At 40.7% G+C, this 15,553-nt stretch overlaps 1 protein-coding gene across 2 annotated transcripts in view; it reads left to right on the forward strand.

Moving 5' to 3' along the window:
• The window catches only part of LOC117832794 (forkhead box protein K2-like), a 29,345-nt gene that overhangs the window by 6,495 nt on the left and 7,297 nt on the right, over positions 1-15,553 (forward strand). For both annotated transcript variants that reach the window (XM_034712070.1, XM_034712071.1), the window contains exons 2-3: positions 6,231-6,425; positions 11,943-12,096. In XM_034712070.1, coding sequence (XP_034567961.1) covers positions 6,231-6,425; positions 11,943-12,096 — 349 coding nt within the window. The remainder of the gene's footprint in view (positions 1-6,230; positions 6,426-11,942; positions 12,097-15,553) is intronic.

The raw sequence follows: 15,553 nt of genomic DNA on the forward strand, positions 1-15,553 counted from the left end.
TCTGCTCATCTTTTTGCATTTTACATGTTATTTAAAACAAGTATAGACTGACCATGTAATAATTCAACATCCAGGAAGTAATTACCCATGAGCATAATAACAATGATAAAAGAAGGGGGAATTATTACAGCTTACATTTACTTAGGATGGTGTAAAAAAAAAAAAAAGTAGTTTTATTTTAATTAGAAGATATTGATTCGGGGCGCTGGTGGCCTAGCGGTCTAAGCGCCCCATGTACAGAGGCTACAGTCCTCGTCGCAGGGGTCGCCGGTTCAATTCCCTGCCGGTCGACCATCTCCTGCATGTCTTCCCCCGCTCTCTACTCCCCACACTTCCTGTCTCTCTTCAGCTGTCCTAACAAAATAAAGGCAAGAAGTCCAAAAACATGTAACTTTAAAAAAAACAAGACATTGATTCGGGGCGCTGGTGGCCTAGCGGTCTAAGCGCCCCATGTACAGAGGCTACAGTCCTCGTCGCAGGGGTCGCCTGTTCAATTCCCAGCCGGTGGACCATCTCCTGCATGTCTTCCCCCACTCTCTACTCCCCACACTTCCTGTCTCTCTTCAGCTGTCCTAACAAAATAAAGGCAAAAAGTCCAAAAACATGTAACTTTAAAAAAGAAGAAGATATTGATTTGGGGCGCTGGTGGCCTTGTGGTCTAAGCGCCCCATGTACAGAGCCTACAGTCCTCGTCCCAGGGGTTGCCTGTTCGATTCCCTGTTGGCTAGGAGGCTCAAAGCCCGCCTCTTTACATCACAGTAGCTTGATAGAAGTTTTGTTGCGTCCAGTATTTCCAATATGGCTGCCGCCGAAGGTTGGCCTCAAAACAGCGCTTCAGAAACAGATGGGTGACGTCACGGATACTACGTCCATATTCATACAGTCTATGGTCGGACTTAAAATTTGCCCTCAACAAAGAAAATGAAGTGAAAACTTTGCATCTGAACTGTCAATTTAATATATCTTACTCTGATCTAATTAGAATATTTTGTTAAAGGTGACATATCATGCAAAATGGACTTTTTAATGGTTCTCTACCTGAAATATGTGTCCCTGTCTACAAACCCCCTGAAAATGAAAAGAATCCATTCTGCCCCTGTTCTGATTTCTCCACCTTTCTGTAAATGTGTGTGAAACCAGCCGTTTCAGTTTTCAGTGTTTTTCATACGTCACAACGCCATCCGGTCTGTAACAGGAAGTCAGAGCTCGGAGCTTGTTCAGCCCATAGACTGTATAAAATACAACTCAACCCCTCCTCTGTTTTTCATTCCCTGCACACGTGTGCTAACAAGGAGCTTAGGAGGGAGGCATGCTAGTTGTAGGCTGTCTTAAGAAACACAGAGGTCGGTTTTACTCCCCACGTCTGCAGATTTGAAGATCTAGTGGATGATTTTTATTTTTTTTCATGGAAAAGTGCTAGCGCTAGTTAGCATAGCTACATAGCTACATGTTCGTAGCTGTGTACCAAGACACACGTCGGCATACTGACAAATAAAACAACAAGAAACACTAAATCTGTGACCAATGGTTCAGAAAGGTCCTGCTGCAGGCGCCTCTCTGTCAGGATCAGATCCTGGATCAGATTCAGAGGGTTGAAGTAACGCGGGTCTGTGAGCAGCCAACATGTAAACATTAGATCAACGCGCTGCAGAGCCGAGGCCACATCCACTTCCTGAGGGGGCGTGGTCAGAGAGCTCATTCTCATTTAAAGGCACAGACACAGAAAACAGCCTGTTCTGAGCAGGGCTGAAAAAGAGGGTTTACAGGCAGACCAGAATCTGATTTCAAAGTGTTTTTATGAGCATAAACTTCGAAGACATGTTTTGGGGACCTCTTAGACCAATATATATTGATGAAAAAGAGCATAATATGTCACCTTTAATTTCTGATGCTTTTGAAATATCTTTTAAAAGGCTATTGTGTCTCTGAAGTCAGCAGTAATGACTTCCACTTCTACATGAAAGAATAAGGTAATGAAGGAGGAAGTAGAGTCAAATTTTTCCTGCAGTGTGAAACCGCAGTGACAGGTCGTGAACTTTTTTTTTCATCACCGCCTGCATCCAGTAAACACTCCACCCTTCCTCTCCATAATCAGCTCCAGTGTCTGATGCTGCCGGGCTCGTCTGTGTTGCAGGTCGTAGTTTTATGCACACATACAGCGGCGCTCGCTGACAGCACGGTGACACACAGGAAGGACTTCAAAGACCAGGACTGCTTCAGATATTTCATCATTTATGGATATATTTAGATATCACGTCCCCACTCTGTCAGTCCCACACACACACTCTTTTTCTTCTCTGGTGTTATTTTAAGATCTTTATCGCTCAGACACATCCAGAAAGAAAAAGTCTGTCCCCTTCCTGTGAGGGCGCTCAAAAGATCCACGTGCGGAGTGAAACCGTCTCCCCCTCCCCTCGGCGGTTCACCTCCCGGAAGTGTTTCTGTCTCCTCCTGCGAGCGCCAGAGCTAATCTGAAATGTAGGTGTCGGGGAAGCGGTTCTGCTCCTGGCGCTCTTTAACTCGATGAAACGTGTCAGACTGTCTGATCCTGACCCGGGGATTTAGAGGAGGTCGCTCTTTTTCAGAGTTATCAGTCTGAGACTTTCCAATCATGTCATCATCATCGGGCTGGAATGAAAACAGAACCAGGGCTGAGTTTGTTTTTACTAAATCAAAAGTAGTTCATTTATTAAAAGGGATCTGCCCTGCAGCTCCATGTTGGCATCGACCTCACATTCCTGAGTGTGTTGGCTGCTGTAGTCCTGCTTCATTAGATCTAAGAGGTATTCATAACACCTTTTCAGATTATCAGTATTTAAATGTCAGGTTCATTCAAACACAAACACAGTCATCCTACTTCATGATGCAGAAGTCATGTGCTTGGTTCCTTCTTGGTGTCTTCACTAAGTATTGAGCTGTTATCTGACAGCTACACGTATATCAATACTAGTATAAGTTGTTGATGGTTAAGACATGTTCCAGGGATGTGACTGAGGATGCTAACAGGATATTTCCCCCCTTTAGTCGACTCTGCTTCACAGATTGTAGTGGCAACTTTAAGAAAAAAAACCTTCTTGGCCATTTCTGCAGTATGTGCCTGGGTCTCGCCCAAAACTACATTGCTGGAATGCTAACAGATTACGAGCCATCTCCTGGCCTTAGACCCTCAGGTGGGGCAGTTTTGGTCTCTCCAAAGTCAAAGGCTCAAATGCAAAGTGGATCAAGCTTTCTCCATGAGAGACCCATGACTTTGGAACGACCTCCCTTAGGAGACAAGGCACGCAGAGTCAGTGACCTCTCTACTCAACTTTATTTATAAAGTAACAAATTAATGGACGTGGTATCCGTGACGTCACCCATCTGTTCCTGAGAGCTGTTTTGAAGCCAATCGACGGCGGCAGCCATATTGGAAATGCAGAACTCAACCAGGCAGAGTGTGACTTAAAGGGGCGGAGTTTGAGCCTCCTAGCTAATAGCTAATAAGTCATGTCCTTATTTGGGCGAAAACTCGAAATCTTAATATCTTCTGAATTGCACGTTAGAAACAAATTCACCCCAAGTACAGTGTGTGAGGATGGAGAGATTAGCTACGTAGGGTCAAGTTGTTTTTGAACCAGGCTGTAAACATGTTTATTAATGCTGCAAAGATCGTCTTTTTCCCATTCATGTCTATGTGGTTTCCTGTGTTTCTGCAGCCAACCTCAAGAGGATTCTTAATGTATTGCAGTTTATAACACTTCCACATGGGCTTCATAGTTTGAAACCCGAGGTTGCCGCTTGGTCTCGCCCCAAACTACATTGCTGGAATGCTAACAGATTACGAGCCATCTCCTGGCCTTAGACCCTCAGGTGGGGCAGTTTTGGTCTCTCCAAAGTCAAAGGCTCAAATGCAAAGGGGATCGAGCTTTCTCCATGAGAGACCCTTGACTTTGGAACGACCTCCCTGAGGAGATAAGGCACGCAGAGTCAGTGACATCTTTAAAATCTCTTCTTAAAACCATAGACTGTATAAAATATGGACGTAGTATCCGTGATGTCACCCATCTGTTCCTGAGAGCTGTTTGGAAGCCAATCGACGGCGGCAGCCATATTGGAAATGTGGAACTCAACCAGGCAGAGTGTGACGTAAAGGGGCGGAGTTTGAGCCTCCTAGCCAATAGCTATGTGTTCCCAACTGGGAGTCACTCCATTCATGAGCGAAAACTCGTAATCTTAATATCTTCTGAATTGCACGTTAGAAACAAATTCACCCCAAGTACAGTGTGTGAGGATAGAGAGATTAGCTACGTAGTGCCAAGCCTTTTTTTGAACCATGCCTTAAACATGTTCATTAATGCTGCAAAGATAGTCTTTTTCCCATTCATGTCTCTGTGGTTTCCTGTGTTTCTGAAGCCAGCCTCTAGAGGATTCTCAATGTATTGCAGTTTATAACACTTCCACATGGGCGTCATAGTTTGAGACCGGAGGTTGCCGCTTGGTCTCGCCCCAAACTACATTGCTGGAATGCTAACAGATTACGAGCCATCTCCTGGCCTTAGACCCTCAGGTGGGGCAGTTTTGGTCTCTCCAAAGTCAAAGGCTCAAATGCAAAGTGGATCGAGCTTTCTCCATGAGAGACCCTTGTCTTTGGAACGACCTCCCTGAGGTCAGTGACCTCTCAACTCAACTCAACTCAACTTTATTTATAAAGCACTTTGGGAACAACAGCAGCTGCAACACAAAGTGCTGTACAGAAACATAATGGATAAAAACAAACAATAAAATCATAAAATCAATAAGAAGAATAAGATAAAATAAAGTTAAACAATAGAAAATAAAAAATAAAAATAAAAAGGCACTAAAACAAGAGCAGGGTCTCATGCTGAGTCGAAAGCCAGGGAATAAAAATGTGTTTTAAGACGAGTTTTAAAAGTGGACAGTGAGGTGGGCTGGTCTGACGGCTAAAGGAAGATCATTCCACAGTTTAGGAGCTCTTTTAAATCTCTTCTTAAAACCCTTTTTTACAGACATGCTTTTATGTGACTTCATCCTTCTACCTGTTTGTACTTCTATTTTATTATTACTTTTTAGTTTTAATCCAACTAATTAATTATTTAAAATATGATTTTCTATTTGTTTCATTTTTTTTAATATTCCTAATTTATCATTTCCACTTTTTCTAATTTTTCCAATGTGATCATCTTATTTGTCCTCATTCTGAAAACCTCTTTTATTGTCCTTTTTAAATGCTTTTATTTACTTATCCATTTTTATTTATTTATTGTATTTATTTATCTTTGAAAATCCTCTTAAACAATGCTTTATTGGTCTATTGTCACACCACTTCATTCTCTTTAATTGCTGTGTATTCTTCTTTTGTATCCTTGCATTGTATTCTGTTTTGCATTATTAAAATTTCTCCTCCCTCTCTCTCAAAAGGTTTACTCAATATTGGAACCATACTTTGTTTTTAAAGGAGCTATATAAATAAAGTTATTATTATTCTCTAAAACAGGTTTACTCAAAAATGAAAGGGAGGGTGTACAAAATTAAACAAACTGAGAATTTATTAAATAATATCAACAAATTAAAATCACTTCTCTAATCACTATAAACTTATATTTCCTGAAAAGCGACAAACTAATATGTAGCTCTTTGTCCTGCTCAGATTAAAGCACACACTGCACCGCACATGCTCAGTTGCTCCCATTTAGCAGCACCAGTTACATGACAATTAAAGGCACATACACTCAAAGTACTCTATGGCTCTAACACTGATCATCAACCTTCTCACGTTATTGCACATGATATGAAATCACCCCCAGAATATCACACAAACCAAATCATGAATCAGCACCAGTTCCTACACAGGCATGTTTTTTTAATTCCTCACAAACCTGTTTTAATATTTCCTGCTCTGCTTGATTTAGGCCGATCCTCCACTGAGACCCCCGTCTCCTCCAAACACAGCCACACCAGAGCAGCTCCAGCCTCTGCTTCAGTCGTCTGCAGCATGTAACACAGAATTATCAGATAAATCCCCCAGTTGTTTTTTTTTTCCTGCTGGTGTTTGGAGGAGGATTGTGCATCAGTATTCAAATTTAATTAACTTACATGTTCCCTCTCCGGGGTATTTACAGAGAATCAGCAAATCCTCAAAAGCCGAGGTTCTCAAAAGTCCTCACTGATTTGATTCACACCTTTTTTTTTTAAAATCCTCTGTTTGTTGTTCTTGTTTTTTTTTTTGGCAGGTGCACATTCAGGTTCCCGAGCACAAATATCAAGATCACGTTCACGGCCCTGTCCAGCGGGAAGAAGGCGAAGCGTGAAGCTCCAGAGTCCCCAGTGAAACCAGTCCAGCCACAGATCTCCCCGCTGACCATCAACATTCCAGACAACATCGCTCACCTCATGAGCCCGCTGCCATCGCCCACTGGCACCATCAGGTACGCAGCACCGCAGAGAACTCTCTGTTCCCTCTCTGTTCCCTCTCCATGAAACTCAACCACAAGACGCATATTTAGCGGCGTGTGTTGTTCAAACTTACAGATTCATCCATAGAAGTGATCAGATCAAAGTTTTAGGTCAAGTATGATCCCAGTATCTTCACCTTCTTTCACATACACTATATTACCAAAAGTATTCGCTCACCTGCCTTGACTCACATATGAACTTAAGTGCCATCCCATTCCCAACCCATAGGGTTCAATATGATGTCGGTCCACCTTTTGCAGCTATTACAGCTTCAACTCTTCTGGGAAGGCTGTCCACAAGGTTGAGGAGTGTGTTTATAGGAATTTTTGACCATTCTTCCAAAAGCGCATTGGTGAGGTCACACACTGATGTTGGTCGAGAAGGCCTGGCTCTCAGTCTCCGCTCTAATTCATCCCAAAGGTGTTCTATCTGGTTCAGGTCAGGACTCTGTGCAGGCCAGTCAAGTTCATCCACACCAGACTCTGTCATCCATGTCTTTATGGACCTTGCTGTGTGCACTGGTGCACAGTCATGTTGGAAGAGGAAGGGGCCCGCTCCAAACTGTTCCCACAAGGTTGGGAGCATGGTTTGGTATCCTGAGGCATTCAAAGTTCCTTTCACTGGAACTAAGGGGCCAAGCCCAGCTCCTGAAAAACAACCCCACACCATAATTCCTCCTCCACCAAATTTCACACTTGGCACAATGCAGTCCGAAATGTACCGTTCTCCTGGCAACCTCCAAACCCAGACTCGTCCATCAGATTGCCAGATGGAAAAGCGTGATTCATCACTCCAGAGAACACGTCTCCACTGCTCTATGGTCCAGTGGCGGCGTGCTTTACACCACTGCAGCCGATGCTTTGCATTGCACTTGGTGATGTATGGCTTGGATGCAGCTGCTCGGCCATGGAAACCCATTCCATGAAGCTCTCTGCGTACTGTACTTGGGCTAATCTGAAGGCCACATGAAGTTTGGAGCTCTGTAGCAACTGACTGTGCAGAAAGTCGGCGACCTCTTTGCACTATGCGCCTCAGCATCCGCTGACCCCTCTCCGTAAGTTTACATGGCCTACCACTTCGTGGCTGAGTTGCTGTTGTTCCCAAACTCTTCCATTTTCTTATAATAAAGCTGACAGTTGACTGTGGAATATTTAGGAGCGAGGAAATTTCACGACTGGATTTGTTGCACAGGTGGCATCCTATGACAGCTCCACGCTGGAATTCACTGAGCTCCTGAGAGCGACCCATTCTTTCACACATGTTTGTAAAAACAGTCTGCATGCCTAGGTGCTTGATTTTATACACCTGTGACCAGGCCAAGTGATTAGGACACCTGATTCTGATCATTTGGATGGGTGAGCGAATACTTTTGGTAATATAGTGTATGTTTGAGTTTAAAAGACTACTATGTCTAAAACGTTGTGCAGTTGCCCTAGTAGATTGCTTCACACTGCAGCAGAGGAACCGACTTAAGTGGCTGCAAGATAATCCCTGCAGGGATCAAAGAGCACAATCAAAGTCCATCCACTCAAAGTTCTTGTTTTAGGCTCAGGTTGATATCTAGATGTAAGACAACATCACATAAAGGATCTCTGTCAGCGGTAGATTATACCTTGGATGTCATAAACAGCCGCTGTATCGCTTGCTCAAAGCTGCCAGACCACATTTATAAAAATAGTAATTTTGCATCCAAGAGCATGGGAGCTCCTTCTGCTACCTCAGCTTTGATAGGTTTGTTTGTTTGTTTGTGTTGCACAGTTATGTGTTGGATTCGTACCGACCCTTTAGAACACCAAAGTCGCACAATTATACAAACAAACAAAGCGATTGAGTCAGCAGTGGCGCGACAACTCCGGTGTGATTAAAGGTAAAATGACTGTTTCTGTCAATGGAGTCTGGTTGGATGTATCAGCTGATTCTAGTTATAAAAGTCCATCTTACTTATTTTATACAGGTGTCTTGTAATGTTGTCAGACACTAAAGGTGCATTTCCACCAAGAGTTCTGGGGTCTTTTAGCCCCCAGAACTACTTTCCTTGGCACTAAAAGGTTCCTGTGCCCCCATTGTTGTCTGCATTTCAACCGCAGGCTGAAGTCCCGGGTAGATTGTGCAAATCAGGCCAGTGACGTATGGAGGGGAAAAAAGTAAATGCACTACACCACCAGACCAGTAGAGGGCAGTAAAACAAAGACGAATGCAATTAATCACAGATGACACCATAGAAGAAGACGGACAGGCAGGTATCATTATGAGCAACACAACAGTTAGCCTGTTAGCATGAAGAGACTCAGCTGGCGCTGTTTTAGATGGTGCTATATTTCATCACAGATGGATTCACTGAATCAACACGTGAGAGGAGATAAGCGCGAGTAGCAAAGACGTTTCAACACGGCTTTAAAATCCTTTGAACTCAAAAAGCCGTGGTGTTTTGGTTTAAACAGCGACCCTGTTAACTGGAGACTCTCAGCCGGATGCATCCCTCATAAACGTCTTTAGACGATCATTAAATATCTGATGAGGATATTTAATCTTAAAACTCCCTCTGTGTTTCAACAGCTGTGTAAACTCCACAAACACTGACACGTTCAGCTGAAGGTGTTCCAGTTGACAGGGTCACTTTTAAAACTGGAACACCGGGAGAGACGCATTCACGGTGGGCTGAGAGAAGACTACTGTTACAAGCTGCTAAATCAAGAGAATCACAGCTTCTTCTTTTGAAAAGTATACACACATCACAGATGACACCACAGAAGAAGACGGACAGGCAGGCATCACAACAGTTAGCCTGTTAGCATGAAGAGACTCAGCTGGCTCTGTTTTAGATGGTGCTATATTTCACCACAGATTAATTCACTGAATCAACACGTGAGAGGAGATAAGCGCGAGTAGCAAAGACGTTTCAACACGGCTTTAAAATCCTTTTGAACTCAAAACGCCGTGGCAGAGATCGGCCGGTGTTTTGGTTTAAACAGTGACCCTGTTAACTGGAGACTCTCAGCCGGATGCATCCCTCATAAACGTCTTTAGACGATCATTAAATATCTGATGAGGATATTGAATCTTAAAACTCCCTCTGTGTTTCAACAGCTGTGTAAACTCCACAAACACTGACACGTTCAGCTGAAGGTCTCCAGTTTACAGGGTCACTTTTAAAACTGTAACACCGGGAGGAGAAACGGTGGGCTGAGAAAAGACTACTGTTACAAGCTGCTAAATCAAGAGAATCACAGCTTCTTCTTTTGAAAAGTACACACACATACAAAAAAGATAGAACAAATAAAAACTAATGAAAGAAAGAGAAATCAAGTGAATCACAGATGTGTGTGATGTTATTGTGGACGGAGGGAGGAATAAAAACACTGCAGGTTAATCTACCAATCAGACACGTTCAGCATTGCAGGCCCCGCCTCCCCAAAAGTCCTGGGACCTTTGAAAAGTACTAGGGGCTTTTCAGGGGGGAGATTATCTACCCCTGAACTAAATTTAGACCCTAGTTCATCCGGTCGAAACGCACATAGTTCAGGGGTAAAGTTCCAGTGGAACTAGAACTGCCTTTAAGAACAGCAGATGAGCCTGTCTGGTACAAAACCAGGAACTTTTCGTGGCTGATGTGGGGAGTTAAGGGTTGTTATGGGTCTTATTTTCTGCTCTGTCTTAATAGTAGATTCTCAGATACCAGCTACAATGTCCTGTTGGCTCAGCCCTCCGTAGAAAAAAAAGTCAGCCCCCCTTCCCAGCCCGAGATGACCTTCAGCTGTCACCCGACCTTGTCATGGCCCCTGTGTGGTGATCAGCTTAGGCTTATTCAGAGAGTGCAGGGCTCAGTGAGGGACTCCCTCCATCTCAGACACTCCGATCCTCTCAACCTCTGATCTCAGACAGATGGCTCCAGACCAACAACCTCTGTCCTACATGTTGAGGTCATTTGATGAACCGTGTTTTAGTGTGGGCAAATAAACGAGGGGAAATAATGACAGCAGGTGAAGCAGGTGTGTGAATCATGATCTGCTGCCTCTTTATTTACTCTACAAACATCTCCAGAGTGCTGAAAACAGACATTTGATATAGAAATAATCCTTTACATTCAGCCTCCCCATACCTTGCTCGTTCACTCCTTTTTAGATGGATGATTAAAGTTAATTAAGGTCTGAACGTGTGGATGCTTGAAGCCTGAATTTAGCTCCTAAAGATTGCAGTATATCCAGGGAGGGAGAGATATTAGCATAGATGTAGGCCAGAAGTGAGGCATTGCAGCACCGACTGCAGATGAACCAAGCCTGAGACAGAACTGTGCAACTTCTGGAAACACCAAGCTGGGTACAGTTTCATAGATATTACCCCAACTTCTGTCGTATCAGAGGGCGCCAGTGTTTTCAACCACAAGCTGCCACAAGAAAGCGCGAGAGCAGCGGTGGTTGCATGGCACTGAGAGGAAGTGAAGAGAGCGAGTACCACTGAAAACAAAGCAGTGGAACAGGAAAAAATACTTTATTATCTGATTGTTTTAGTGTTTAGTGAGTGTTGCCACTCTCAAACAATCAAAGCAGATACGCTCATACAGCTGCACAGGAGCGGTGTGTGTCTCTGCTCCGCTGTCTGTCACACCAACAGGTCTCATGGAGCCAAAACACGACACAAACTATTACTATCACAGGTCTACAAACACCAGTTCTTTCAAGTCTGTAGAGTTTCATAAAGACGGGGTGCAGAGGAGGGACCAGCAGAGATCCAGGAAGCCTTGTCTCCTGTCTTTTCTCTGTATACGCTCACGGCCAAATTCCACCAGATCTCTGATCCGTCACGGCACCAGATCTGATAGGTTTCTATTCTATTCTACTCAATGTGTTAACTTCCACTGGATCCTCTCTGTTGCATTCCGGCTGCGTCTCAATCCAGCAGGTCTTAGCACAACAGATCAGAGTAGAAAGACTTCTATTGTTGCTGAATGCCAGAGCACGACGCATCAATCTCCACAGAGCAGATGGAGCGGGACAGGAAGTCAGGAGGCAAAACCAAATGACAACATCCTGTTAATTTTCAGAATAAAACACTCTGTGTTATCACCTGATTGTATTTCACTTAACTACAACAACAAACCAAAGTCATGATGAGTGGAGCCAGGCCTGGAGTCAACAGGTCAGAGGTTTTCAGAGGACCAGAAAGACAACATGGATGAGGAGAGGAGGAGGAGGAGGAGAATCCTTGATTCAGTGATTGCTGCAGGAAAACCTCGGTCACATGACTCCATCTGTCCGGCGGTCCTGCTCCGTGCTGCATTCTGCAAACACAACCGGTGGGATCAGAGATGGACTGGACCCAGACCTGGTGGAAGTCCACTGTCAAAATGCACATTTCTAAGTCAATTGTTCTACTGTTGGAATAATGGGAAGAATTCTCTTTTCCCAAATCAACAACTCTTGATGTAGTTAAATAATCTGTCACACTGAGTTCCTCCAGCAGCTGACTGTCTTGTCGTCTCTCCCTTGCAGCGCTGCTAACTCATGCCCCTCCAGCCCGCGGGGTGCCGGCTCCTCAGGCTACAGGATGGGCGGTCGTATGGTCAGCTCTGCAGAGCTGCAGCTCATGAACGACAACTCTCAGCCCGAGAACGACAAAGACGCCTCTGGAGGGGACAGTCCTAAGGTGAGAGGAGACCTGGAGGACAGACTGTCTGCAATGGTGTCTCTTTGTCCTTTTGATACACACATTAAAACACGCAGGGCACCGTGCTGTCAGAGGAGGAGGAAACTTAAAAGAGTTTGTCATGTGTCTTTATATATTAATAACTCATTCTTGCACACAGTGTGTTATTTTTAGACGACTTGTGCAACAAAATCTATCGTGAAAGAGTCCTCTGCTTGAAAACTTTGAGTCTCCAGAGATATCTGAACATTTTATGAAACATCCAGCGTGACATGAAGTCAGTCGTGTTGTGTTAGAAGACTCCAATGCAAAGAAGAACAAGGATGTGTTTGCAGCATAGAGCATGCTTGTTTTTACCAACTCGGCCAGTCTGTGATTCATCTTACTGGGTCAAAGGAAGTGATCAGTAGGTTGCACCCGTCTGTGTTACAGCCTTTGTTTGCTCATTTTAGATCGCCACTGAAATGTGATGGCAAAAAAAGAATGTGCAACTTTTATTTTGAAAGTTTAGCTTTTTTTTTTTTTTTTTTCATGATTTACAATTGTATTGCTTTTTTCATCTTTTTGCAACATTCATAAATTTACAGAATTTTTTTAAATGCACAAAGCAGAAAACACAGGAGAGAATGAAAAATTCTTAAACAAACAAATAAACAATTGCAACAAAAAATTATAATGAACAAATACAAAAATAGATAAAAAAAAAAAAAAAAAAAAAAATAGAATTAAACTGAATTAAATAAATAGATACATAAATAAATAAATTAAAATAACATAACATAAAATAAAATAAAATAAAACAAAATAAAATACAATAAAATAAAACAAAATAAGATGAGATAAAATAAAACAAAATAAAACAAAATAAAATAAAACAAAATAAGATAAAATAAAATAAAACAAAATAAAATAAGATAAAATAAAACAAAATAAAATAAAACAAAATAAGATAAATTAAAACAAACTAAAATAAAACAAAATAAGATAAAATAAAACAAAATATAACAAAATAAAATAAGATAAATTAAAACAAACTAAAATAAAACAAAATAAGATAAAATAAAACAAAATAAAACAAAATAAGATAAATTAAAACAAAATAAAACAAAATAAAATACTATAAAATAAAACAAAATAAGATAAAATAAAACAAAATAAAATAAAAAAAACTCTTGGTAACTCTTCCACTTTTAAAAGATAATCATTCCTGCTGTTAGTCCAGGGGTTCCCAAACTATTTGGACCGTGACCCCCAAAATATAGGTGCAAAAGATTTGTGATCCCCACTGTCCCTCAAAGTGATTTAAATATACCTTTAAACTTAATTTATCTGGTCTGCAGAAAGTTTGTAACTTTTTTTTTTGATTAGGTTTATTTTGGTCTGCATCAACAACAAACACGTCCTTCCACAACATAGAAGCCATGTGAAAATTACAAATAAATGCAAAAACCAAAACAATCATGGATCAAGAAAATATATATAGAGTCCAGCATATACATACACACACATATCTATCTGCACATGCATACATACACAAGTACATTCATGCATACACATCCACATATATTTTAGCCAATCACATGCTGCTGACCAAAACAGGTGTAGGCTGGAGGCAAGGCTTATCCTGCCTACCCTTTAACATAACTTATACCTTATAGGCAACATTGTGCAAGTAATTGTTATTTTATAACAAAGCAAACATTTCATTCAGAAATAAAAAATATTTCAATCTCAACATTTTTACTTTTCTTTTTTTAACAATTCCTCTTTATTATTCCTTACATACCAAAAAATGTTTATTATATCATCCTCAACAGTTACTTCCTCATTTGTATTATTTTTTAAATTTTTTGCCTCATCAAATATATCCAAATAATTCTACCAATGAATGTGAAGAGATTGTATAAAATTAAAATAATTTCAAGTGCTGATAAATCATAAAATGTCTCTTGAGTAGCAAAGTCTAAAAATGTATGCAAATGACTCTTGTGGATATTTCTAGTTATTTAGATTTTTTTAGACTAAAAGCAAAACAAATAAATGCTCTAAACAATAATTGTGTTTCTAACTTCAGGAGAAACTTACATTTATTTATGGCTGTTTCCTGTGCTGATGTTGTTAATTAAGGGTTAACTAACCCTAACTCTAACCTTAACCCTAGGAGTCATCTAACAACAAAGAAAGGCAGAAAACTAATGAAAATCATGTATTTGCAAGGTTTTGTTTTAAATTTGAATTACTTTTTTAAAAATACTTTTACAGCAATAAACAACATTTTAGTTTACTTAAAATACAAAACAAAAATCCATCTTGCAACCTCCAGTTATCAATCAATCAATCAAGCTTTATTTATATAGCACCTTTCATACAAATAAAATGCAACCCAAAGTGCTTTACAGCGATTCAAAACAAGAAAGAAGCAGAAATGAAACAATGGCAAGACATATTAGTGGAAGATAATGATAATAATAAAACTAATAAAAATACAAATTAAAAATAAGAACAACATAAAAATAAAATAAAATAGAGACCAATGCACACCAAAATAAAATATGTGTAATTAAAATAAGTTAAAGCATCAAAATTAAGAAATAAAAAATAGTTAAAATAAATAGATTTAAAAGGTAAGGATAAGAGTTGAAAAATAAAACTAAGGCTGAAAAATATCAATAAAACTGAGTAGATAAATAAAATTAAATAAATTAATGAATGAATAAATACATAAAAATAGAATAAGATAACAGTTCAAATTACTAAAATAATAAAGCAACATTTAAATCAATATTATAGTAAAAGGTAGGTAATAAAATTGTTAAACCCTACATAAAAGCCAGACTGAATAAATACGTTTTTAGTTTACGTTTAAAAGTCTCAATATCTCCATCAGCTCCTCTCAGATCCTCCGGCAGGCTGTTCCATAGTTTGGGAGTGTCGTGACTGAAAGCAGCGTCACCAAATGTTTTAGTTCTGCTCTTAGGAACAGCTAAAAGAGAGGAGCCGGAGGATCTGAGAGACCTACCTGGTTTATATACTAAAAGCATCTCTGAGATGTAGTCTGGTGCAAGGCCATGCAGCGCCTTAAAAACTAGTAAAATAATTTTAAAAATCAATACGAAAAGCAACAGGCAGCCAATGTAAAGATTTTAAAATAGGCGTAATGTGTGCTCTCCTTCTGGTCCTCGTTAAAACTCTAGCTGCTGCATTTTGTATTAACTGCAGTTTGTTAATTGTGTTCTTTGGAAGACCAGAGAGGAGAGCATTGCAGTAGTCCAGCCTGCTGGTTATAAAAGCGTGCATTAGTCTCTCTTTGTTGCTCAGAGAGAGAAAAGAGAAACGGCCTCACTCTAGAAATGTTCTTTAAATGATAAAAGGCTGTTTTGGTGATAAAACAAACATGTGGTTTAAAATTAAAATCAGAATCAAATGAAACACCAGTTGCACAGTTAGTGCATGGCGA

Source organism: Notolabrus celidotus, chromosome 20 (genome assembly GCF_009762535.1).
Source record: "Notolabrus celidotus isolate fNotCel1 chromosome 20, fNotCel1.pri, whole genome shotgun sequence".
Taxonomy (NCBI): Eukaryota; Metazoa; Chordata; class Actinopteri; order Labriformes; family Labridae; genus Notolabrus; species Notolabrus celidotus.